The sequence below is a fragment of the Somniosus microcephalus genome, chromosome 3, assembly GCF_052327205.1.
Source record: "Somniosus microcephalus isolate GS21.2 chromosome 3, FLI_Smic_1.0, whole genome shotgun sequence".
NCBI lineage: Eukaryota > Metazoa > Chordata > Chondrichthyes > Squaliformes > Somniosidae > Somniosus > Somniosus microcephalus.
In genome coordinates this window covers 233,601,177-233,628,534 of record NC_140989.1, presented here as the reverse complement: position 1 = coordinate 233,628,534, position 27,358 = coordinate 233,601,177, and the positions used below count along the sequence as shown (strand labels likewise).

Genomic DNA, 27,358 nt, shown 5'->3' with positions numbered 1-27,358 from the left:
GAGGAAATTAAAATTAAAATGGTGAATTCTGTTTCTAAATTAAAATCTAAGCCTCTTACCCCCACCAGCCGCCCGCCCCCCGCCACCCTCGGGTCCATCCACCATGAAGGTGAACTGGAAACAAGAGTGCCTTTTCTTTCTTTGATTCTTGAAGTCTTGAAAAGTGAATTTTAAAGCCAGAACTCTTCGAAATGAATCTGCATGTATGTTATTGTTTCATTCATTTCATGTCTTATTGGATTGTGTTCTTTACTCATGCTGTCAGTTACAAAGCATCTGACCTGCATCCCCGTATATCAAATCTAATTGCAGTCAGTGAACCAGTCTACATGATATTATTAGGGCTAGTGTCACGGTACATGGGGCAGAACTGAATAATTGTGCTTTACTTCATCCATCTAATCTCCAGAACACGATGCGATTCTCCCAGTCGGAACAAAGTCATTTTGGGGGGTGATTTAATTCTCTAGAATATTTAAAACCTTGGTATTTCACGGCTCAACTGAGCTTCTTCAAGATGGAGGCAGTCTAATATATAATTGTGCAGGTTAAATTTTTCTGAAGCTATGCAAAGTTAACCAATGGTTCCCTCGAGCTTTCACTGATTTTAACAACTGACAGAGAACTCATTAGATGTATTTTTCATAAAAAGGCACAGGAATTTTATGGAACAGCAGAGGCTAAGGCCAACAAGACCCATCTCCCTACTTTCTCACCAGAAGCATACCTAATTGCCTCTTAAGCCCATTTATACTGTGTGCTTCAGTGATCTTCCTTGATTACTTACCCCATATCTTCATTACCCTTGTATTTTCATTACCCTTAAATCTTCATTACCTTAAGTCCACTATGACCAGCCTGTGAGAGTTTGAAAGCTTTCCTCTAAGCAAATACACAGCCTTGATTTCACAGCACAAATCTACCCAAAACTCAATGGCCTGGATTTTGCGGTGACGATAGCATAATAAGAACATAAGATGTAGGAGCAGGAGTAGGCCATTTGGCCCCTCGAGCCTGCTCCGCCATTCAATAAAATCATGGCTGATCTGATCTTGGCCTCAACTCCACTTCCCTGCCCGCTTCCCATAACCCTTGACTCCCTTACCTTTCAAAAATCTGTCTATCTCCACCTTAAATATTCAATGACCCAGCCTCCACAGCTCTCTGTGGAAGAGAATTCCAAAGATTCATGACTCTCTGAGAGAATAAATTCTTCCTCATTTCTGATTTAAAAGGGTGCCCCCTTATTCTGAAATTATGCCCCCTAACATCCTCTCTGCATCAACCCTGTCAAGCCCCTTCAGAATCTTATATGTTTCAATAGGATCCCCTCTCATTCTTCTAAATTCCAATGAGTATAGGCCCAACCTTTCTTCATAAGACTACCCCTTCATCTCCGTAATCAACCTCGTGAACCTTCCTTAAATAAAGAGACCAAAACTGTACGCAGCACTCCAGGTGTGGTCTCACCAACTCCCTGTACCGTTATAACAGGACTTCCCTACTTTATACTCCATTCCCTTTGCAATAAAGGCCAACATTCCATTTGCTTTCCTAATTACTTGCTGTACCTGCATGCTAACTTTTTGTGATTCATGTACAAGGACCCCCAGAACCCTCTGTACCTCAGCATTTTGTAATCTCTCCCCATTTAAATAATAATTTGCTTTTTTATTTTTCCTACCAAAGTGGATACTGTCACATTTTCCCACATTAAACTCCATCTGCCAGATTTTTGCCCACTCACTTAGCCTATCTATATCCCTTTGGAGATTCTTTGCGTCCTCTACACAATTTGCTTTCCCACCTATCTTTGTATCATCAGCAAATTTGGTTACATTACACTCAGTCCCTTCATCCAAGTCATTAATATAGATTGTAAATAGTTGAGGCCCCAGCACTGATCCCTACGGCACCCCACTAGTTACAGTTTGCCAACCTGAAAATGACCCATTTATCCCGACTCTCTGTTTTCTGTTAATTAACCAATTCTCTATCCATGCTAGTGAGCTCTTATCTTGTGTGGTAACCTTTTATGTGGCACCTTATCGAATGCCTTCTGGAAATCCAAATGCATGACATCTACTGGTTCCCCTGCTTGTTACATCCTCAAAGAACTCCAGCAAATTTGTCAAACATGATTTCCCTTTCATAAAATCATGCTGACTCTGCGTGACTATATTATGATTTTCTAAATGTCCTGCTACCACTTCCTTAATGATGGACTCCAGCATTTTCCCAATGACAGATGTTATGCTAATTGGTCGATAGTTGCCTGCTTTCTGTCTCCCTCCTTTCTTAAATAGGGTCATTACATTTGCGGTTTTCCAGTCCGCTGGGACCTCTCCAGAATCCAGGAAATTTTGGTAGATTATAACCAATGTATCCACTATCTCTGCAGCCATCTCTTTTAAAACTCTAGGATGCAGGCCATCGGGTCCAGGGGACTTGTCCACCTTTATTTCCATTAGTTTGCCTAGTACTTTCTCTCTAGTGATAGTGATTGTTTTAAGTTCCCCCCTCCACTTCCCACCCCAATAGCCCCTTGATTATCCATTATTGGGATGCTTTTAGTGTTTTCTACCGTGAAGACCGATACAAAATATTTGTTCAAAGTCTCCGCCATTTCCCTGTTTCCCATTAGTAATTCCCCAGGCTCATCCTCTAGGGGACCAATATTTACTTTAGCTACTCTCTTTCATTTTATATACCTGTAGAAGCTCTTACTGTCTGTTTTTATATTTCTTGCTAGCTTACTCTCAGAAGCTATCTTCTCCCTCTTTATCATTTCTTTAGTCGTCCTTTGCTGGTTTAAAAAAATTTCCCAATCCTCTGGCCTTTCACTATTCTTCGCAACATTGTATGCTTTTGTTTTCAATTTGATACCATCCTTTACTTCCTTAATTAGCCACAGATGGTCCATCCTTCTCTTAGAGTCTTTCTTTCTCACTGGAGTATATCTTTGCTGAGAGTTATGAAATATCTCATTTCTATCAGCTGTCAGCACTCACTGCTATTAAAGAGTAAATCGGACAGCAACATCTGGTGTCCGCACATGCGCAGTTAAACACAGAAATTGGGAAGTTGCTGTCCGAGTTGCCCTGCTCCTCCTGAAGCTGCGCTCTTACAATATCTCATCGAGAGACTTGGTATTGAAATACGTGGAAGGTGGGTGATGTTGCGGTACTTACATGAGTATACCCACTAAACAGACCAGAAAAAGTTATCGACGAAAGGTCATCGACCTGAAACGTTGACTCTGTTTCTCTCACCACGGATGCTGCCCTGGCCTGCTGAGTTTTTCCAGTGTTTTCTGTTGTTATTTCGGATTTCCAGCATCCGCAGTATTTTGCTATCATAGAAAATGTTAGGGCTTGTCCATGCCAATGTGAATACATTTTTAACGGCGTTATAAGTCGTAATTGATGCCAACCAACCCCTCTGGCACTGAAAATTCACTTTTTGAAGTGTGGAGTCTCATTCCATCAGATCTTAATAATTGTTGGAGATTAAACATTTTTTTAAATATTAAATATTGTTTCTTATCTGTTTTTCTGCCTCTTATTTCGCTCAATCCCATCTTTCATTCCCTCTCCTTATTTTGCTTTCTGTACCTGATTTGGCATTGAATTCATTACTATAACTGAAATTCCTAGTTTGGACTCTGCATGCCTCAGTAAGTAAGGATTCTTCAGTCTGATTGGTTAAGGAGATACAGTTGCTTGCCCTTTTCACATAGGTCCCAGGTCCCTTGTAGGGGGAGCCAGGCTGTTTTGGCTCTCCGATCACAGTAAGTCCCAGTGCAAAAGCCCATAGAAAGTCTGTGGCAAGTGTAAGTGTAATGAAAGGCTGGTGACATTTGTTCGCTGTTGACCACAAAATCCGGGCCAATATGATTAGGCTCTAAATAGGCACTCTTGCTCAAATAGGGTACAAGAACGACTGACATGGACCAGCTAATTTCTACAGAAATACAGTACGGGTACATTTCTTGACAAGACGGGCTAAAAGAGCAAAATACTTGCATTTATACAGCAGCTTTCATGACCTCAGGACGTACCAAAGCACTTTACAGCCATTGAAGTACTTTTTGAAGTGTAGTCACTGTTATAATGTAGGAAACGTGGCAGGCAATCTGTGGATAGTAAACTTCCACAGACAGCAATGTGATAATGACCAGATAATCTGGAGGGAAGTGGGCAGGGAAATCCAGAGGACAGGAGCACAGTGGTTGAATGAGCAGACTGTCAACATCACAGTGAAGGGAGGTTGTTGACAATCATTCAGGTAGCATAAGTTGAGCCATAGAGGAATTTTAAAGTGATGATTCAGACGCCAATACTTAGGGCACCGGGAGCTGGTGAAGCTGGGAGATGTTGGTGGCGATGGCAGTGCAGTGTTGTTTGTCAACTGTGGGGGAGAAATATCACATGGGCAATCTTGCAGCGGCAGAAGAAAATGGTGCCTGGTAATGGAGTGGCGTGTGGGAAGAGGCCAAACTTGGGGTCAAGAGGTACGCTGAAGTCCACACCTCCTGACTCGGCCTGAGCCAACAACGCTGGGGATTGACAGAGTCAAGGCTAGAGGCACGTAGCTGCAGGTGGGAGATGAAGAGGGTGACTGGTTTTACTAACATTGAGCTGAAGGAAATATTGACTGATGAATTCTCAGTGTTGGACAGCCAGTTGGAGAGGGTAGCAAACAGCCTTTGGGTCAATGGAAGAGGTAGAGGAAGAGAGGCTGCCATCAGCACAGATATGGAAACTGACCCCGTGCTTCTAGGTGATACTGCTATATAAATGATGAAGAGGAGCAGTCCAAAGATGGGTCCCTGGGGTACAGCAGAGGTGGCCATGCAGACAGAGAGGAAAAAAAGCCATGATCTTATTGAATGGTGGAGCAGGCTCGAGGGGCCGATTGGCCTACTCCTGCTCCTATTTCTTATGTTCTTAAGTTGTTGGAGGAAGGTAATATGATGCCTGCATTGCAGCAAGTACTCACAGTGCCACAAGACAGCAATGCCACTGGGGCAGACAGCTGAGGAGTAACATCGGAGCAGTATGGAATGGTCAGCAATGTTGAAGGAGGTGGCGAGGTTAAGGAAGATGAGAAGAGAACCACAGTAGCAATCAGACAGCACGTCATTTCTGACTTCAATAAGAATGTAAGAACATAAGAGCATAAGAATTAGGAGCAGAAATAGGCCATATGGCCCCTCGAGTCTGTTCCGCCATTCAATAAGATCATGGCTGATCTTTCACCTCAACTCCAAATTCCTGCCCGATCCCCATATCCTTTGATTCCCCTAGAGTCCAAAAATTAATCTATCTCTGTCTTGAATATACTCAACGGCTCTGCATCAACAGTCCTCTGGGGTAGAGAATTCCAAAGATTCACAACCCTCTGAGTGAAGAAATTTCTCCACATCTCAGTCTTAAATGGCCGACCCCTTACACTGAGACTATGCCCCCTAGTTCTAGACTCTCCAGCCAGGGGAAACAACCTCTCAGCATCTAACCTGTCAATCCCCCTCAGAATCTTATGTTTCAATGAGATCACCTCTCATTCTTCTAAACTCCAGAGAGTATAGGCCGAATCAACCTAGTGAACCTGCATTGCACTAAGGCATGTATGTCCTTTCTCAGATAAGGAGACCAAAACTGTGCACAATACTCCAGGTGTGGTCTCACCAAAGCCCTGTACAATTGTAGTAAGACTTCCTCACTCTTGTACTCCAACCCCCTTGCAATAAAGGCCAACATGCCATTTGCCTTCTTAATTGCTTGCTGTACCTGTATGCTAACTTTCTGTGTTTCCTGTACGAGGATACTTAAATCTCTCTGAACAACATTTAATAGTTTCTCATCATTTAAAAAGTATTCTGTTTTTCTATTCTTCCTTCCAAAGTGAATAACCTCACATTTCCCTCCATCTGCCACCTTATTGCCCACTCACTTAACCTGTCTATATCCCTTTGCAGGCTCTTTGTGTCTTCCTCACAGCTTACTTTCCCACCTAGCTTTGTATTGTCAGCAAACTTGGATACATTACACTCAGTCCCTTCAACCAAGTCATTAATATAGATTATAAATAGCTAAGGCCCAAACAATGAACCTTGCGGCACCCCACTAATTGCAGCTAACCAATCCTCTATCCATGCTAATATATTACCCCCAACCCCATGAGCCCTTATCTTGCGTAACAACCTTTTATGTGGCACCTTATCAAATGCCTTTTGGAAATCCAAATATACTACATCCACTGGTTCCCCTTTATCTACCCTGCTGGTTACATCCTCGAAAAGCTCTAATAAATTTGTTAAACACAATTTCCTTTTCATAAAACCATGTTGACTCTGCCTAATCATATTATGATTTTCTAAGTGCCCTGTTACCACTTCCTTTACAATGGATCCCAGCATTTTCCTGATGACTGATGTCAGGCTAACTGGCCTGTAGTTGTCGGTTTTCTCTCTCTCTCCTTTCTTGAATAGCGGGGTTACATTTGCTACCTTCCAATCTGCTGGGACCGTTCTAGAATCTAGGAAATTTTGGAAGATCACAACCAATACATCCACTGTCTCTGCAGCCACCTCTTTTAGAACCGTAGGACGTAGGCTGTCAGGTCCAAGGGATTTGTCGGTTTTCAGTCCCATTCGTTTCTCCAGTACTTTTTCTCTACTGATCTTAATTACTTTACGTTTCTCACTCTCATTGGCCCCTTGGTTTCCCACTATTTCTGTTATTTTTTTGTGTCTTCTACTGTGAAGACAGATACAAAATATTTGTTTAAAGTCTCTGCCATTTCCTTATTCCTCTTTGTAATTTCTCCAGTCTCAGCCTCTAAGGGACCAACGTTTACTTTTGCTAATATATTCCTTTTTATATACTTGTAGAAGCTCTTACAATCTGTTTCTATATTTCTTGCTAGTTTACTCTCATATCCTATTTTCTTCCTTTTTATCAATTTTTGGTCATCCTTTGCTGGTTTCAAAAGCTCTCCCAATCCTCAGGCTCACTACTATTCTTCACAACATTATAAGCCTTTGATCAGTGTGGCAGGCAGGCGGTAGAGACTTGGGCCGTGATTTTGCTAACCGAGGTGGGGTCTGAGGCAGCCGGGGTCGGTGTCACGGTCCCAGCCCACTGCCTTCTGCAGCCCACACTCTCCAAGCGATTTTTCGTTGATTGGGCTTGTTAAGCCCGCCCTGCGAGGTTCCCAGCCAATTAATAAGAAGTGGGTCATTTGAAGACGTGTCATTAGCCAGTTTCCTTAAAGAGGCCATGTCCAAATTGATTTTGACAGTTCTGCTCTCATTATTTTACAGGATTGAGGTGCTGCAAACACTGACAAGCACTGCACAAAGTTGCACAGCTGCACCCAGGCTCTCCCCTGACTCCCTCCATATGCTTATGGAGGGAGTCACAGCACGCAGGGAGGTTCTCTTCTCTTCCCATAGGCGGAAGAGTCCTCCCCAGGAGATCAACGCAGCCTAGTTGCACATTGCACAGGACGGCACAAGCAGGGATGTTGTCAGGAGGACCAGGCTGCAGTGGTGCAAATATTTGAATGATCTGAGCAGATCACAAAACATTACTGCCAAGCCACACTCAACCTCATCCTGCTGTGCCACTCATCACATCCACATCACTCTGCCTTCCCTACCGTACTCCTGCACATCTTTACTCACACCAACTTACCTTGCACCTTCACCATCCCTCTCTAACTACATTATCACTTTGCCGTCTCACTAGCTACCCCTCACCCTTACCCTCAACCTACTGCAAGCATATGAACTAACAACACAAAAGGGTAGGCACCTGGGTGGTTTAGCCAATGTTCATGTGAAGTTTCTGTTAATGTGTTGCCAAACACTGAAATCTATATTTTCAACACTTTACCTTATTGGATAGATCCGTGTGAATGTTGAGACATAACTTCCCCCCCTCCCCCCCAATTGTGATGAGTAAGAAAGGAATGGCTTGGACATTATAGAGATGCTTTATGGTGCCGATGTGGGGTGGTGTTACCCTGGTGCATCATATGGCAGCCAGGGTGTACAGCGTCAAGTGAAGTAAATCTGGCCATGGTGATGCCATTGCTGGTCTCCCGGGCAGCAATGTCGTTGGGTGCTGATGCCCTGTGTCCTGTGCAGCATCAGGTGATTGCGGAGAAGGTTGGTGATGTTGGTGTGCCTGGTGCTGTTGGTGTTGGGGCTGATAGTGGTGGGATTCAGAGGACCAAGCTGAGATTTTTTCAAGGGCACTGATGTTGCTGGAATAGATGGCAGCTGAAGTTGAGATGACAGAAGTGATCTGTCAATGGTGAAAGAGCTTGCTCCAAGGGGGTGACAGTGGATAGAGAGTTTACTCCAAACACTTCCAAATTGCATAAAGCTCAAAAGTTTCTTCCAAGTCCTGAAGGCTCAAGCTTCTGACATTGGACAGTGAACAGCTGTGAAATGGTAGCTTTCATACCACTTTTGCAGCTGTCATCTATTCACAGCAATGGGGAGACATAGGGAACCCGACCTACTTACCTAATGTGCTCTCCGAACAATGATAACCCCATTAAAAAAGTTGGAAAATAGCAATAGGCTGGCAAAATATTAGTTAACAAGCATTTAACTATCTTAAATGCCTCCCCCGCCGTTTGGTGTCGGGTCTGTTCTGAAACGCAGACCCAACACTTTGGAAACTTACATGGAAGCAGGTTCGGAGTGGGTTCCCAACCCGCTGTCAATCATTTCGATTTTGACAGTGGACCAGCCTCCAAACCTGCACTCTGAGCGCTGGCAAAATTCAGTCCTTGGTAAAGGAGAGGTGGGAGCGCAGTTGCAAAGCAATGAGATGTTCCAGGGCTTTGCAAGAGAAGGGAAGATTGCAGAAAATGGTGAGGTAGCTTTGGGGAAGAGGTGGAAGTGGAGGTTAGTATTATTGCAGAGTTAAAAGGATGTGGTACTTCATAAGGGAGTGATGTGTGGGAAGGGCCTCCTGTAGTTTTCTTCAGAATGGAAATGATAACAGCTGTCTTGAAGGAGCTAGGAACATTGGATGGTACATGGTGAGGGAGTGATGTGCGGGAAGATGAGGGTGGTTTTCTTGTTGATGGATATGATAATTGCCATCTTGAAGTAGGTAGAAACAGTGCCACAAAATAGAGACAGATTGACATTGTCCGCTTGTGTGGTGGATTTGCACGGTCAGGATGGGTTTGAGGGGTTAGGTGGTAGACCTCATGAGTGAGTGGAATGTGCTGAGGACTGACGGGGAGAAACTACGCAGAATGGGATGAGTGACGGCTCAGTTGGACAGACAAGGCTGGGAGTTTGAGGGCAAGTCACCTGAGTCAGCAGCAGTTATGTGGATGGCATTGATTTTAACACAACAAATCTGTGGACTTAAAAGATCCCATGGCACTATTCGAAGAAAAACTGAGAGTTCTTCTGGTGGCCAACATTTGTCCCTCAATGGACACCACCAGAAACAGGTCGATGTGATCTCCCCCCTCCCCTTTACCTTTCAATGCAGTAGCTGTGGTCCAGTTAGTCTAGCAGTAGATAATCAGACTGTGCTCCAGAGGGCCCAGCAGCCACTAGAAGCCAAAAGAAAGTCTAGTGACTGTAATGCTAGATTATTGGACTGTTATTCAGAGAGCCATGGAACACTAGACTCTGTCAGCCAGCCTGTAGCTCTGGTACCAAATTGTTGAGCTCCCATTCGGAGCCCCAGCAGTCAAGCTCTAGATTCCCATTCAGAAAGCCTGTATTTCTTTTGACAAACACTCAAATCCCATTCAGAGAATGTGTAGCTCTATCAGTAGCCTGTCAATCAAGCAGTAGAGCATCAGTGTCTTGTTCAGCGAATCCAATAGCTTTCACATTTACTGCTAGAAAACTCAATTACGTTTACTAATGATATACCAGCATCATGTTAGAGGAGAGTTAATGCAAGTTAACCGGTCATTTATCCCATTTGCTGTTTGTGGAAATTTGCTGTCTGCAAATTGCTTGCCTGCATAGCAACAGTGATTGCACTTCAAAAGTGTTTGGGAAGCACTTTGGGACACCGAGAATGTGATAAGGTGCTAAATAAATTAAGATTTTTTCTTTCTTAGTTTAGCAATAATTGCATTACTCATGGGAAAGCAAAGTATACCGACCAGGATAGCCCAAATTTTAATCCAAGTCCTATGCTGAACTCATTCCAGGCCAGTGGTAGTGAAGGGATCATTGCTAGTCCTAGCCCCTTTAGGGCTACTCCGGATCAGGTGCATTCCTCAGACGTTCGAGGTAGCCGAATCCTAAAGATGCTTAATTGGGTCTAAAGGTCTGGACTATCTCTTCCTAAAGGAAAGGAACAACCTGAAAATGTTACCGTCCTCCAGATAGCACTTTTAATAAGTTTAGCTAGACTGTAACGTTCCGGATATTATGAGGGTCTGGAAAATTTCCCCAGAATTCTGCAACTCCTCACCAAAGAGTGTACAGAAATTGAGTTTGCGAGTTTTTGATACAGAAGTCTTATGTGAGACAATTCTAAAAATATATTGATTTATTAAAGAACCGACATGCAGTTTACAGTTGGTGAGTCAATCGCAACATTAACAATTCCAAAAAGAGAAAGCTTACAATCTTATTATCAGAGAACCTTACTCTCAAATCTTAACTTCGCTACAGTTTTACAGTTCTTAGTGTTCTATTCAGGATATCCACCAAAATGAAATACCTTTGATCCCCGAGGTACAAAGAGTTGGAGACTTACAGAGCCGCCTCTGAAGCCAAGAATCGCTTTGCCTGATTACAGCAAGTCTATTATCCCATTTGAGAGTTCAATATATATACAGGAAACTTTGGTTTATTCGGAGGTTGTATGTCCGGAATACTCGATCTAACGGCAAAAATCAGGAGCCGTTTTCTGTAAGTTTTTTTAGATCTCGTTCTTTTTTTTTCCCAGTCAGCCACTGCAAGGTCTGTAGCTATACCAACAGCTTCAGCTACAGACGCTTGCAGCTGCAGCCGACTCTTTAGAAGCTGTTGCTAAGCAACAGTGTTTGTTGTCAGATACGGAGATGAAAACCTCCGTATGCTTCAACATTAACTTTGTACGTCCGGCAGTTTTGATAGATCGGCCACACGCCGGTCCCGTCAGTGCTGGAAATCACAAAGTTTCCTGTACCCTTTTCCAGTGGTATTTCCTTTAAGGTTTTCTGCTGATGTAAACTAATTATCTCTAGTCATTTTTCTGCTGGCTTCTGCAATTCTTTGTCACCTCAGCTGGTAGCATTACAGAATTATGTCTCCTCTCTAGGTGTTCTAAGTTTACCATAAAAAAACGGTGTGATGGCAGGTGTGTTTTTTACTTGATGTAATTTTTATGAAGGCAGATGTTTGTGCTTCTTTACGAGGTGTAAATTAGAACACCTTATCCAGGGTGAACCATTGTTTCATTCGAAAAGGTTTAGCTTACCGGAGCCTTTAACCTTCTGTTTCAATAAGGTTATTGATTCAGTGTCAACAACTATCTTATCTCTATAGCCAGAATACTTTCACAGCTTTTTCATCGTTCGGTTTCTAGATTTTCAAACCCAGTTTGTCATGTTTTATAAGGCCAGAATTCTTTCAAAAGATAGTGTATTTTTCTGAATAGGTTATATGACTTATTCCTTCAGAATAGAGGCAGTATAATTGGCCTCAGTGCCCATGGGCTAGACAGAAGGAAGAATCAGCCAGATGATTACTGTCCAGTCTGCGGGAGTGGGCATGTCTAAACATGAGCTGCGGGCAGGATCTGGCTTGGCTGTGATGCTCCCAATGGTAGATTTACCTGCACTCGCCGTAGATGCTTACACATGACGAATAGTCATTGATCAAGGTGCTTGTAGGCATCAATGGAATTGTACCCCAGCATGAGTAAGCACCTCAGGCAAACACAAAGAATCAGCAGTCAGAGCTGTGATGTTGAATAATTCAGTTGCGTCCCACATATTGGTGTTAGAACATGGTTATGAACTCAAGCAAGGTCAAACTAGATGTGACAACCAGAGTTGTCTGAAGATAACGGTAGCATAAAGCAGCAGGCGGAGGACTTCCAAGCGTATTCTGGTTACACTGGGAGTCGATCCTGTTTGAGATTGCCTAGTTTTTGTGGTTTCTAGTGTTCACCTGCTCAAACTTTCTGAATGATGGGCTTTGGGCTACTGGCCTGGTGCCAATGAAGGACTACTATTAATGTGTTTAGACATCAGTATCAAAATGATATGGTAATTCCATCTTCAGTACACAGTTCTCAAGGCTTTTTCAGTCAGAGGCAACAGTAAGCTACTTAATTGTCTTTCCACATAATGGTATATAATGTTATGGACACTAGCTTTGTAAACATTAATTTATGCTCTTAATGCAAATTCTTCTCTCTGGATTTGGAAAGGGCACTGTAACCTGTGCGGTCACTGTGACATGTAGCCAATGAGAGGAGCTGTCCTTCACTCCTGCTTTGCATTTATCTCACTGCACTGCCATCAGAACAGCCCTGACTCCAGTGACAAGACTGCAATATGAGTAAAGCGGCACATGCCACCATGACCCACCTCAGGACATGATCTCTTCCACATGCCACCGCGACCCACCTCAGGACATGATCTCTTCCACATGCCACCACGACCCACCTCAGGACATGGTTTGTTCCACATGCCACCGCGACCCACCTCAGGACATGGTTTGTTCCACATGCCACCACGACCCACCTCAGGACATGGTTTGTTCCACATGCCACCATGACCCACCTCAGGACATGGTTTGTTCCACATGCCACCATGACCCACCTCAGGACATGGTTTGTTCCACATGCCACCGCGACCCACCTCAGGACATGGTTTGTTCCACATGCCACCGTGACCCACCTCAGGACATGGTTTGTTCCACATGCCACCGCGACCCACCTCAGGACATGGTTTGTTCCACATGCCACCACGACCCACCTCAGGACATGGTTTGTTCCACATGCCACCACGACCCACCTCAGGACATGGTTTGTTCCACATGCCACCATGACCCACCTCAGGACATGGTTTGTTCCACATGCCACCACGACCCACCTCAGGACATGGTTTGTTCCACATGCCACCACGACCCACCTCAGGACATGGTTTCTTCCACATGCCACCACGACCCACCTCAGGACATGGTTTCTTCCACATGCCACCATGACCCACCTCAGGACATGATCTCTTCCACATGCCACCACGACCCACCTCAGGACATGGTTTCTTCCACATGCCACCGCGACCCACCTCAGGACATGATCTCTTCCACATGCCACCGCGACCCACCTCAGGACATGATTTCTTCCACATGCCACCACGACCCACCTCAGGACATGATTTCTTCCACATGCCACCGCGACCCACCTCAGGACATGATTTCTTCCACATGCCACCACGACCCACCTCAGGACATGGTTTGTTCCACATGCCACCATGACCCACCTCAGGACATGGTTTGTTCCACATGCCACCATGACCCACCTCAGGACATGGTTTGTTCCACATGCCACCATGACCCACCTCAGGACATGGTTTGTTCCACATGCCACCATGACCCACCTCAGGACATGATCTCTTCCACATGCCACCACGACCCACCTCAGGACATGGTTTGTTCCACATGCCACCGCGACCCACCTCAGGACATGGTTTGTTCCACATGCCACCACGACCCACCTCAGGACATGGTTTGTTCCACATGCCACCGCGACCCACCTCAGGACATGGTTTGTTCCACATGCCACCACGACCCACCTCAGGACATGGTTTGTTCCACATGCCACCACGACCCACCTCAGGACATGATCTCTTCCACATGCCACCACGACCCACCTCAGGACATGGTTTGTTCCACATGCCACCACGACCCACCTCAGGACATGGTTTGTTCCACATGCCACCACGACCCACCTCAGGACATGATCTCTTCCACATGCCACCACAACCCACCTCAGGACATGGTTTGTTCCACATGCCACCACGACCCACCTCAGGACATGGTTTGTTCCACATGCCACCACGACCCACCTCAGGACATGGTTTGTTCCACATGCCACCACGACCCACCTCAGGACATGATCTCGTCCACATGCCATCAATGATGTATTGACAGTGACAACAAATATTAATGATTAACAGCAATGGCATTAGATATTGGGGGCTATCATGTCATTTGGCTGAACTACCTGCGTAAGTGCTAACCTATAAGGGCCTTCCCCCAACATTGGGGATGTTTCTTAGCCTGAAACTTAGTTAAAGTTGTGACTTCTCAACACTTGCACATGCATAAGTATTTCCTTGCCCTGGTTGCTTCTGAAATCTATCCTGCAGTGCATACAGGGAACAATCCACAGTACTGGCACTCAAGTAAAATAATTCTTCACTATAAACAGAACATGAGAGACTTCTGTAAGTTGGCCATTTGAATCTTCTGACTTCCTGCACAATTCGTTTTGCCTTTTTGGCTATTTTTGTACATGGGCAATTTCTGGCTTTAAAAGGATCATTGACCTGAATGTATAACTGAATGTAGAGGTTTAACAACAGAATATCAATATGTTGCTGAGGTTTTTTATTTACATCTATAGACACTGTAGGAACTTACAGCTACATGCACTGATTTTTACATTTGAATGGTAGAATCAGAAAAATAATGTTTGGGAGATCTATATTCAGAATCTGTGCGTTATTCCCCCGCTGCTAGACTCAATCAAACAGTTTATTTGCAGGACCACCTTTTGAAAATGGATCAGAAAATAGGAACAAGCAGTACATTTTAACTGACAGTGAATACAGGACCACTGAGCTGTGACAGACTTCACTGACAGAGAAAACCTGTGGGAGCAAAAAGATATATACTGCCTCTTATGTTTATTTATATTGTTGAGATATTTATCAATGCTGAGATATTCTGCACAACGAAAACAATCGTAAATATGGAGAATCTGTAAATATTTCACAGCGTTATAATGAGGTCAAGTAATGTGTATATAATCTCATTGTTACCACAGAAGTCATCTATGGTTTGATTTTTAGTTTGATGAGTCGAGTGTCTGATACACATGGAAACCATTGCCATGTTTGAGTCTCCAAATAAATCTACTGAGAAATCTACTCCCGCCTGTAGGATTTCTGTTTGTCCAAGTATGGAGTCAATATTTCTACCCATAGGGATACATTCCTCTTGCCTAAATCCAGAGAGTTTCAGCGTAGATTGGCAGAGCCAAGATTTAGGGACCCCCCCAAATGTGCACTTGGGTACTGCTGGAGTTTAACTAGTTAAAACTGGGCAGCTTACTTGGGTACTGCTGGAGTTTAACTAGTTAAAACTGGGCAGCTTGCCAGTATAGAGTATTAGTATTTGTCCTGCTCCTTGTACAACTAGAACCACTCTAACTGTTTGGGCACTGGTTTTCAGGATTATCCGGAGCTGTGTGGGAACAATCCCAGCTCCCATTGACAGGTCTATACTTCCAGGTTCTAGCAATGAGCCAGGCTGGCTGAGCAATCATAAATCGTGCCCATAAATGTTGCAGAGCTGCTTGGTTAAGATCTGCGCATCCATCATCTGAACCACCTCAACATTAAAAAGGGTTTCCCAGGGAGGATAATCATTAATTGGTCATCAGACAATTGCAAAACATCGGTTTGAGTCTTTGCTAGGTGTACAGTAGGTATCAGGAGCTTCTCATGAGCAGCACAGTGAGCAACTCAACTGGCCCTAAAATGTGTGAGTGCATTGCCATCATCCTCCTGACCACACCACACCTCATTGAACACACCATACACTCCTTGAATGGAGGCCCAGCCAGTCCCCATTCACCACCACCCTCCTTCGCCTTGCTGAACTTGTTCTCACAACTTCTCCTTTGACTCCACTCACTTCCTCCAAATTAAGGTGTTGGTATGGGAACCCGCATGGGTCCTAGCTATGCCTGCCTTTTCGTGTAATATGTGGAACATTCTTCGTTCCAATCCTACGCAGGTCCCCTTCTTCACCTTTCTCCGGTACATTTTGTTGACTGTATCGGTGCCGTTTCCTGTTCCTGCCCTGAACTAGAAAATTTCATTCACTTTGCTTCCAATTTCCACCCTTCCCTCACCTTCACAAGGTCCATCTCTGACTCTTCCCTTCCCTTCCTCAACTTCTCTGTCTCCATTTCTGGGGATAGGCTATTGACAAACATTCACTACAAGCCCGCTGACTTCCACAGCTACCTGGACTACACTTCCTCCCACCCCGCTTCCATTCTCCCAGTTTCTCCGTCTCCGTCGCATCTGCTCTGACGACGCCACCTTCCATACTAGTGCTTCCGATAGGTCTTCCTTTTTCCTCAACCGAGGATTCCCCTCTACCATGGTTGACACGGCCCTTGGCCGTGTCTGTTCCATTTCCTGCACTTCTGCTCTCACCCCTTCCCCTCCGTCCCAGAACCACGTTCTCACCTTTCACCCCACCAGCCTCCACATTCAATGGATCATCCTCCACCACCTCCAGCGTGATCCTAGCACCAAACACATCATCCCCTCCCCTCCCGTTTAAGCATTCCGAAGGAACTGATCACTCCGTGACACCCTGGTCCACTCCTCAATCACCCCTAACAGCCCTTCCCCTTCGCCCGGCACCTTCCCGTGCAAGCGCAGGAGATGCAACACTTGCCCTTTTACCTCCTCCCTTCCCACTGTCCAGGACCCCAAACACTTCTTCCAGGTGAAACAGCGACTTACTTGCACTTCATGCAATTTAGTATACTGTATTCGCCGGTCAAGATGCGGTCTCCTCTACATTGGGGAGACCAAATGCAGATTGGGTGATCGCTTTGCGGAACAGCTCCATTCAGTCCGTAAGCATGACCCCGAACTTCCGGTCGCCTGTCACCTTAGACTAATCTACTGGAATTTATTGAGGATGTAACTGGTAGAATAGATAAGGGAGAACCAGTGGATGTGGTGTATTTGGACTTTCAGAAGGCTTTCGATAAGGTCCCGCATAAGTGATTAGCGTGCAAAGTTAAAGCACACGGGATTGGGGGTAAGGTACTGTCTTGGATAGAGAACTGGTTGGCAGACAGGAAGCAAAGAGTTGGAATAAATGGGTCTTTTTCCGAGTGGCAGGCAGTGACTAGTGGGGTACCACAGGGATCAGTGCTAGGACCCCAGCTATTCACAATATATATAAATGATCTAGACGAGGGAACTAGATGTAATGGGCCAGAAATTCCAGAACGGGGCTTGCAGCGCGTGCAAGCCCCGTATTTGCACTTACCCCGCGCTCCTGCCGATCAGCTTCTGGGACGCCTGAACTTGGAGAAATAGAAAGCACATTCCCGGGCAGCGTATGACGTCACGCCGCCCAGGAGTGCAGCCAGCGCGGACCCAGGAGCGTGCAGTGTAAGTGAGACACGCCCCTTGAGGTCTCAGTTTCACTGGACACGCCCCCAATGTTTCTGTCAAGCTGCTTTGCTTTTTTACATGCAAAGCAGCAGTTTAAATAGGTTTTTGGAAGTTTTTTGAAGATTTTGGTAACTTTTATAAACTTTTTAAAATGTTTACATTATTTTGAGTAATCTGAAGTAGTTTTAAAGAGAATTAAAGCAATTTAAAGACTTTTAAAAGCCCTAAAAGAATTTTTTTAATTCCATTTATTTATTTAGCAATGTCGTCGTCATACGTGTCTTCACACTGTTCCCTTTGGGGAACTGTATGAAGTGGTGGAAGGATTTATGGCCGTGATTAACGCTCATTCCGTGACCGTAACCATCTTTGAACCAGCCATTAGGGCGGTTAGTCCTATGGCGGGAGGGTTTTACGGGCTCCCACAAGCTATACAAGGAGGGGGGGCCACCCACACCCACGGACGCAAATATCCCACTGGATGTCAACCCAGAATTTAGAGCCGGAGCTCCGACTCCACTTGCCGGGACTGTCTGGAGCGGGGTTCGAAACCCTACCCTGATCTGGCCCAGCGGCGGGGATCCTACCGCTATGACAAACGCCCAATCCGATTAGCAACGTGAAATGGCAGCATAGGGCTCCAGTCACGGGGAGGGAAAAGGCGCAGGAAACATATGGGTGTCACCTTTTGTGCGGAGTGGGCCTTTTGCGTAGCAGTAAGCATCCCCGCCGCTGGGCCAGAAGGAGTAGGGTTTTGAACCCCACTCCAGACAGTCCCGGCAAGTGGAGTCGGAGCTCCAACTTTAAATTCTGGGTGGACATCCAGCGGGATACTTGCGTCCGTGGGTGTTGGTGGCCCCCCCCCCCTCAGATGGGTTGTGGGAGCCCGTAAAACCCTCCCGCCATAGGACTAACCACCCTAATGGCTGGTTCAAAGATGGTTACGGTCACGGAATGAGCGTTAATCACGGCCATAAATCCTTCCACCACTTCATACAGTTCCCCAAAGGGAACAGTGTGAGGATACGTCCGATGATGACCTCTTGCGCAATGCACCTCCTTGGACCCTCAGTCGCAGATGCGAGGGGGCAAGTCGTGCAAGTGTTAAATTTTTTATTTTATTGACATGTAAAATGTTGGCCCAATAATTCCCTTCCAAATGCGCTAGTACGGTCGGGGTACTTACGCATCTGGCCGGATGAAATGCCGGTTTTCAGCATGCACAGTGCATGTGGGGAAAACCGGCATTTCCTGTCCTCTGAACGAAGGGGTTCAGAGGCAGAACGCGTGCGACTGCACATGCAGCGCGTGCGCAGTATAATTCGCCGCTTTCATTAATGCTTTCAGTGAGGTCCAGTCATTACAACTTACACATGAAAAAAGCATGGGTACAGTTGCTACAGAGGCTGCGGAGGAAGATATTTATTATCGTGGAGCTTCTGAAAGTATGTATGTCTGTATATATTCCTTTGCGTGTTATGTATATATTCCTTTACTTATGTGTATGAATGTATTATTTAATTATGACTTTCAGAGAAAGTAACTTATTGGAAAATCATAATTAAAAACATACATTCATAGTAAAGGAATATAAAACATACATACATATACGTAAAGGAATATATGTGGACATACATACATAACTCATTCTCACGTTCCATTCACACAGCCACAATTGCTCCTTCTACCTACCGTTCTGAAAACCCTTAAAAAAAAAAAATTTTAACTTTAAAACTTACTTAAAATTTCTTAAAATAACTTCCCTCCCTTTCCCAAACAAAAATATTGCATTTCAAAAGCTCCACGATAAAATATATCTTCCTCCGCAGCCAATGAACCACTTTACACTTGCTTTTTTTCAGTGTAACTTCTAAGGACTTAACCTCACGGATTTCATGAATGAAATCCACGAAGTTCACTGCGCAAGCGCTGCCTGTGCAGTCGCACGCGCTCGAGGTCTGGAAATGCCGGCGTTCCCCGCATGCGCTGTTCATGCTGAACGCCGGCATTTCCAACGGCCAGAAGCGTGAGTAAGCCGACCGTACTCACGCTTCTGGCCTGGAATTTCTGGCCCAATATCTCCAAGTTTGCAGATGACACAAAGTTGGGTGGGCGTGTGTGCTGTGAGGAGGATGCAGAGAAACTCCAGTATGATTTGAACAGGTTGGGTGATTGTGCAGATGCATGGCAAATGCAGTAAATGTGGATAAATGCGAGGTTATCCACTTCGGTGGCAAAAAGAGGAAGACAGATTATTATCTGAATGGCAATAGATTGGGAAAAGGGGAAGTGCAACGAGACCTGGGTGTCCTTGTGCACCAGTCGCTGAAGGTAAGCATGCAGGTGCAGCAGGCAGTTAAGAAGGCAAATGGTATGTTGGCCTTCATAGCGAGAGGATTCGATTACAGGAGCAAGGATGTTTTGCTGCAGTTGTACAGTGAGACCACACCTTGAGTATTGTGTGCAGTTTTGGTCACCTTATCTGAGGAAGGATGTTCTTGCCATGGAGGGAGTGCAGCGAGGATTCACCAGACTGATACCTGGGATAGCAGGAATGACGTATGAGGAGAGATTGGGTCGATTAGGCTTATATTCGCTAGAGTTTAGAAGAATGAGAGGGGATCTCATTGAAACGTATAAAATTCTAACAGGACTGGACACAATCATAACCTTTTGTCATTTACTCACTCCTGCCTTCCACCCTATCACAGACCTTCCCTTTTGTTCTTTCCTCCCCTCCCCCCTTTCCCTGCCCCTGCACTTGCTTAAAATCTGTTACATCTCTAACGTTTTCCAGTTCTGACGAAAGGTCATCGACCTGAAACCTTAACACTGTTTCTCTCTCCATAGATGCTGCCTGACCTGCTGAGTGTTTCCAGCATTTTCTGTTTTTATTTCAGATTTCCAGCATCCACAGTATTTTGCTTCTGTATACCTCATTGAACATCGGTTCCACCAGTTGAAGATGCAGAGCTTCAGTGGCAGCTGCATGCCGCTGCAACCCAGCCCCAATAAATAAACACATGTTCTCACACCTGGTTTCCAGGTAACACCTTCCAACAGCTGTCATCTCAAGTCTCCGGCTTCCTCATCAGTTATACAATGGACATATTCTTTCAGCATGTTGTAAGGATCTATACAAGGAATTAAACCATGCCAGACACCTTGATGTTTGAAATGTCCGACTCTGATAATGTGTACCAAGCTGATTAATCCAGGTCCTTCTGTGAGTGGATTTAGCAAAGAAACATGCCCACCATGAGGCTGATTCCACCTCCAGGGTACTCAGCGACAGATTTGTGCTAGCTGGAGCCCACACTTGCCCCCTTTTTACCACAAATCCACCTCAAAGCACGGTGGTAAATCTAGCATTTCCATTGCTTGCCTGGTAGTTCTGATGGCGAATGGGACTTGATGTAAGAAAACTACTAGGCACTTGGTCTGAGTATTAAACAAGGCTTTAATCAACTGGTTTTTCAACATGGAGATCTAGTTGTGTCCTTCACTAGTTCCTGTTAAAGAATGTCCTGAGCAAGCTGGGCCCATGCCCGAGTATTTATACTCTCCCTGGACAGCGCCACCAGCAGGCCGCCCAGTATGATTTCATAAGTCATTTCCACATGAATGACAAGATTCATGTCAGGACTTATTCACAGAATCACAGAATCTACAGTGCAGATAGAGGCCATTTCGGCCCATCGAGCCTGCACCGACACATATCCCACCCTATCCCCGTAACCCCACGTATTTAATCCCCTAACACTAAGGGTCAATTTATCATAGCCAAATCAACCTAACCTGCACATCTTTGGACTGTGGGAGGAAACCGGAGCACCCGGAGGAAACCCACGCAGACATAGGGAGAATGTGCAAACTCCACACAGACAGTTGCCCGAGGCCAGATTTGAACCCGGGTCCCTGGCGCTGTGAGGCAACAGTGCTTTGTGGGTTAAGATACAGGCAGCAGAGTTTTGGATGAGCTGGAGTTTACGGAGGGTAGAGGATAGGAGGCTGACCAGAAAAGCATTGCGATACTCGAATATGGAGGTGATAAAGACATGGATCAGGTAGATTGGATGAGACTTCATGGAAGCATTCAAGTCCAGGAGGCAGTACAGAGGAAGCCACAAGGCTGATTCTGGTATTGGAGGAATGAGTTATGATGAAAGAAACGGGAAAAAAAAGCCTCATCCAATATTTAGAATAGTAAATGATATAGAAAAGGTAAATCTACTTTAAGCTAAATAGTGACAGTGTTACAATGGGGTGCAGGCTTTAAACAGGTGAAAGACAAATTTAGAACTGATATCAGGAAGCTCCCTACATGATGACGATATGGAATGGACTTCTGTTCCAGGTAATGCAGGAAAATGCCCTGGAATCATTTAAAGACGATTTTACTTTTCTATGCTTTTATCCTGAATTTTGGGAGAGCTGTGGCAAATTTACCGCTTTGTATTTATTCCTCCTTTGGACCCAACCAAAGTGGCCAAGTAGGAAAATGGATATACAGAAGGCTGGGTTCCATTCCCCAAATCGTCCTCTCCTCAGTTGGCCTAGCAGTACAGTACAGGATTCAATATTAAAAAAAAATAATAATCTACAACTTGAAAAAAAATCATAATCCTCTGAAAAGTCGCTCGGCCATCCCAGTGAATCATGCACCATGTGTCATGGTGCAACTCCGTGCCTGCAGGCAAGAACACTGATGCACTGAACCAATTCAGTTCTTTGTAGAAAGTCATTGTGCGAGCTTGGAGTACCGGAGGCAGATCTAACCCTCCAGGAAAAAGTGGGTCTGCTCTGCCATTGGCCAAATTGAGACCAGTAATTTTACAGTCAACTGCATGGGATTGGTGTGTTGGGAGTTAACATAAAAAATGCAAAGCACCTTCAGAAACAGATGGAAGTCATGATTGGGGTAATAGTGGCTTTGTTGTGGATTCATGGATGAGTTAGGAAGGACAGAATGGTATCACTGATCCATAGCTACCTTATGGTCTTTTGAAATGGCCAAATTGTACCTACAATGTCCAGATCCAGAAAATATATTTGGTTTCAAGGTTTGAACATTGCAAAATATTATGAATTATGTTTGTCAAACAAAGATGAAGAGTGGTGTCATTGACTGACTGTTTTAATTTATTTTGACCAAGCTTTTGGTAATCTGCCCTAATATCTCCTAATGTGGCTTGATGTCAAATTTTGTTTGATAACGCTCCTGTGAAGCGCCTTGGGCAATTTTTACTACATTAAAGACGCCATATAAATACAAGTTGTTAATTGTTCAGTGTTTTCCAACTGTGAAGCTATAGTATCCAACAAACTGCTTCCATCATGGATTATTTTTTTCTCTCTCTCCTTTAGACAGAAGAATTTTGTGACTGGTATCCCCCAGCAGCTGCCAGATGGAATGGTTGTCTCAGCTCTGCCCAGTGAAAGCCAGTGTCAGGAAGAGCTGTCTGAGCCCATCCCGGATCCAGACTACCTCACAGGTCAGGCTGAAGCTGCATTTTCTGCTTTATGGTTTCTTGTGCTTAACTTGAAGACAATTAGGCCCTGAAGCAATCCATCTTTGACCTAGTCAAGGCATAATTGGTGACCCCCCTCCTCATTATACGGGGCTCCATACATTGCTTGCAGGGAATGACATGTTCAATATTACAATCTAAAAACAAATGGCAGGAATTACATATATTTAAGGGAGGCAAGCACTGATATTGAAGGTGCCAATTGACTCATTTACATGAGTTTGTCAGTTACATCTACAGGAATATGCAGTATAGGCGGGAATATGGAGGTAAAGACCAGTAGCGCAAACCAACCTTCTGATGGCATCATCTCACTGTAAGTGGCTCCCTCACATTGTTTGAACCTTAAGACCGTTAGTGATTTCAGCGGGAATACATACCTGCTTACAGAGTCACGTTCTTTTCCTAGTTTTCTCCATTGTCTTGATCATCTCTGATCAGAGATGTGTCATCTCTGGCCAAATTAATACTGAAATTACTAAGCCACAGAACAAATGAACAAACTAAACAATAACCAAATGTGACTGGAGTGCAAACATTTTTTTTATTTAGTGGGCTGAGTAGTTCTTTAAAGCTCATCCCACAGTACTGTTGTGATCAGTGTTCTCATCCTTGTTTTCAAATCCCTCCATGGCCTCGCCCCTTCCTATTTCTGTAATCTCCTACAGCCCCACAACCACCGCCCCCCCCCCCCCGAGATATCTGCTCTCCTCTAATTCTGCCCTCTTGAGGATCCCTGATTATAATCAATCAACCTTTGGTGGCCGTGCCTTCTGCTGCCTAGGCCCTAAGCTCTGGAATTCCCTGCCTAAACCTCTTCGCCTTGTTACCTCTCTTTCCTCCTTTAAGACACTCCTTAAAACCTATCTCTTTGAACAAGCTTTTGGTCCCCTGCCCTAATTTCTCCTTATGTGGATCGGTGTCAAATTTTTTTGTCTTAAAATACTCCTGTGCAGCGCCTTGGGACATTTTACTACGTTAAAGGCGCTATATAAATACAAGGTGTTGTTGTATATTGATTTATTTACCGTTGGTCATTCAGATGTGATGCCATTCCATTATGAAGTGGCTCCCATTGTAGAGCTTGCATACCAACTGTGAGCAAAGCTCAGTAAAGCTACAAATGTTATGGAAATTAGGAGTCCTCTCTATAAGGAACGTAGGAACAGGAGGAGGCCATTCAGCCCCTTGGGCCTGTTCCGCCATTCAATTAGATCATGGCTGCTCTGTACCTTAACTCCATCTACCCGCCTTCATACACTTGTCTGACAAATTTATTAAACTGATTTTTGAAATTTTCAATTGAGCTACAGCCTCAACAGCTTTTTGGGCGAGCAAGCTCCAGATTTACACTACCCTTTGTATGAAGAAGCACTTCCTGACATCTCCCGTGAACAGCAAAGCCCTAATTTTAAGGTTATGCCCCCTTGTTCTGGACTTCCACGCCAGAGGAAATAGTTTGTCTCTATCTACCCTGTCAGCTCCTTTAATCATCTTAAACACCTCAATTAGATCACCCCCTTAGATCTTCTCTACTTGAGGGAATGGAAGCCTAGTCTATGCAACCTGTCCTCATAATTTAACCCTTTTAGCCCCAGTATCATTCTGGTGAATCTGCACCCCCCCACTTATAATGCAACTAAAGCGCCCGAACAACACTACAGCCAACAAGCACCTGTTCCAAATGACTTCAGGATGACCAAGTTCAAAAATGGAACATTTCATTCCGGGGCAGCCCTCTCCTTGTTATAGGGCCATTCTTACTTTGTTGCCTACCTTCCAGGGGTCCTCTGACAGCCAGTTATTCAGTGGTGTTTAAACAAAACAAGAGAGACAAAGCTCCATGGACGGAAAACAGCTCTTCATTTGCTGATGTCCAACATTCCAGCTCACTCCACCCTGCCCCGCCTCACCGGATCCTCATGTCACACGCCAAAAGAGCCATTAAAATATGTTACAATATTATGCGCACGGGTGTGGCCGGTGCCTAAGGCACAGCTGTCCCTGTATTTACATCGGAAGACACCCTTCATTTAGTACATTGTTATCTTGTATGAAAGCTTCTCATATCAATCTATAATTGGGTAGGTGATGTTATGTTCATTAATAACTAGACATTCTTATTATGAACAGCTAGCTTCTAGCTAGACATTTATTCAGTACATGTTCTCTAGGTACAGCATCTGTAGAGATCCAGCATGTGTGCTTCTGTGTGCAGGCAGCCATCTTGACTACTGCCTCCTGGGTAGCCTAGTGCATCGTGGGTAGTGTAGTCTTAAACACATAGAACTAAATATAGAGCTCTATACAGCTCTATGGCTCCATCTAGTGTATCACTCCAGAATGACATGTTATTGATCATTACATCCCCCATTCTTTGAGGTTAACAAAATCAATATCAATCAACTTTCAAGAAAAACGATAAAGATGATATCAGTAACACTTTTGTTAGTGCTCTATAAACATAAACATTTTCACAACAGTCAATACATTTTCAATATAGTTTTTCTTTGTACTCAAAGATTAAGTCTATCAGGCTTTTTTACTACATGTGTGGGTCTTCTCAGCATGGGTAAGTCTGATGTGTTTTCATGAGATTGTTCTGGTGGTGAATGACAAGATTCAGTTGCGGCATTGTCATCAATCTGCTCTTGGATAGTTTCTTGTGTTTTCAGGAGGGAACGGCGGTTCCTCCTGAGAATCTGTCCTTCCTCAGTTCTAACAGTGTATGACCTTGGTCCTACTTCTTCAAGAACTGTAGCTTTCCTGTTCCATGCATCTGGATCCTCAATCCTGACAACATCATCCCTTGTCAATGGTTTTAGAGTTTTGGATGACTTGTCATAGTAAGATTTCTGTTTCAGCTTTAACAGTTGAAGTCTCTGGCCTAGAAATTGAGTTTTGGCGCAGCCAGGGCTTTAGCGCCGGAAGTTAGTGCCGGAGCTAAGTCGCGCTGGTCGGGCCCAAAATTCAATAGTTCTGCGCCCAAACGGCTGCCGGCGCTGCTGAGAGGTGTTTGCGCCTGAAAACTGGCGCTACGTGCTGAATATCGGCGCTATTCCGGCGCTGCGGCACCCGCTGCGGTGCGGCAGGTTCGGGAAGTGCAGGCCTCCTCCTTCCCTTAAGGAGGAGCTGCCTGCACCCGGCCGCGGCCCGCGAAAATCGTTCTAAAAATGAGCCCGGCACCTCGGACAAGTGCCGGGCTTGCTTCTGTTCCGGGGGGGGGGGGAAGTCCGGGGAGGGAGCTGCGGCCAGGCGGCCGGCGGGAAAGCGGCCGGCCGCCGCGGGGCCTTTAATGCGCCGGCGCAAAGTCAGGTAAGACTCTGTTGCCAGAGTCTTAGTTGCGGCTGCCACGTGCGAGGCGGCCGCAACTGAATTTCGGCGCTGGGGCCCGTCGCCATGGCAACCGGGACGCTGCGCACACCGATGACGTCATCGGTGCCGGCGCAGCGCTACCGGTCTAGCGCGGCGGAAGGGCCCCAGGCAATTTTGGCGCCGGCGCCAATTGCAGCGCTAGGCCCTCTAGCGCCGCAAAAGCGGCGCTAAGGCAACTCAATTTCTAGGCCATTGTCTCAGTTCCTTACTTTGCTATTCTTTTGCACAGCAGGGTAGCGTGGTGCGCAACTTGCGACCCATTAGTAGTTCAGCAGGTGAAGAACCACAGTCTAAAGGTGAGGCTCGGTATCTCAGCAGGGCGAGATAAGGATCAGACTTGCTTTCTGTCGCTTTCTTCAGTAGCTGCTTGAGAACTTGAACACCTTTCTCTGCCTTACCATTTGACTGAGCATACAAAGAACTGGATGTGATGTGCTGAAAGTCATAATGTGCTGCAAACTGTTGCCACTCCTTACAGTTGAAGCACGGACCATTGTCGCTAACGGCAATCCTGGGAATCCCATGCCTGGTGAAGATGGATTTAACATGCATTATGACATTGCTTGCTGTGGTGCTTGAGAGCAGCACCATCTCAGGATAGTTAGAATAGTAGTCAATCACTATTAGATATTCTTTACCATTCAAATGAAAGAGGTCCATACCAACCTTTTGCCATGGTGCTGTTGGTATGTCAGCTACTATCATTGGTTCCTTTGTTTGTTTGTTTTGGTGTTTCTGACATGTCTCACATATGCCTATCATGTTCTCAATGTCCTTATTTATGACAGTTCAATAAACGGTGTCTCTTGCTCTCCTTTTGCATTTTTCAATTCCGAGGTGTCCCTCATGAATCCTTTTGAGCATGTCTTGACGTAGAGCCTGTGGAATGACTATTCAATTTCAATTTTTCAATTCAATTTCAATTTTATTTGTCACATAACCAAATACAACAAGTGAAATCCAGTCAGTGAAATGCTTTTTTGTTAATGAGCCGAGCGCACCAAGCAGCAAAGGACACT

The 27,358-nt window shown here is 45.0% G+C and overlaps 1 protein-coding gene across 1 annotated transcript in view; it reads left to right on the top strand.

Annotated features, from left to right (window-relative positions):
- Positions 1–27,358, top strand: part of astn1 (astrotactin 1) — a 3,287,998-nt gene that overhangs the window by 1,908,090 nt on the left and 1,352,550 nt on the right. Inside the window, exon 12 of the mRNA XM_085982255.1 lies at positions 22,801–22,928. Coding sequence (XP_085838381.1) covers positions 22,801–22,928 — 128 coding nt within the window. The remainder of the gene's footprint in view (positions 1–22,800; positions 22,929–27,358) is intronic.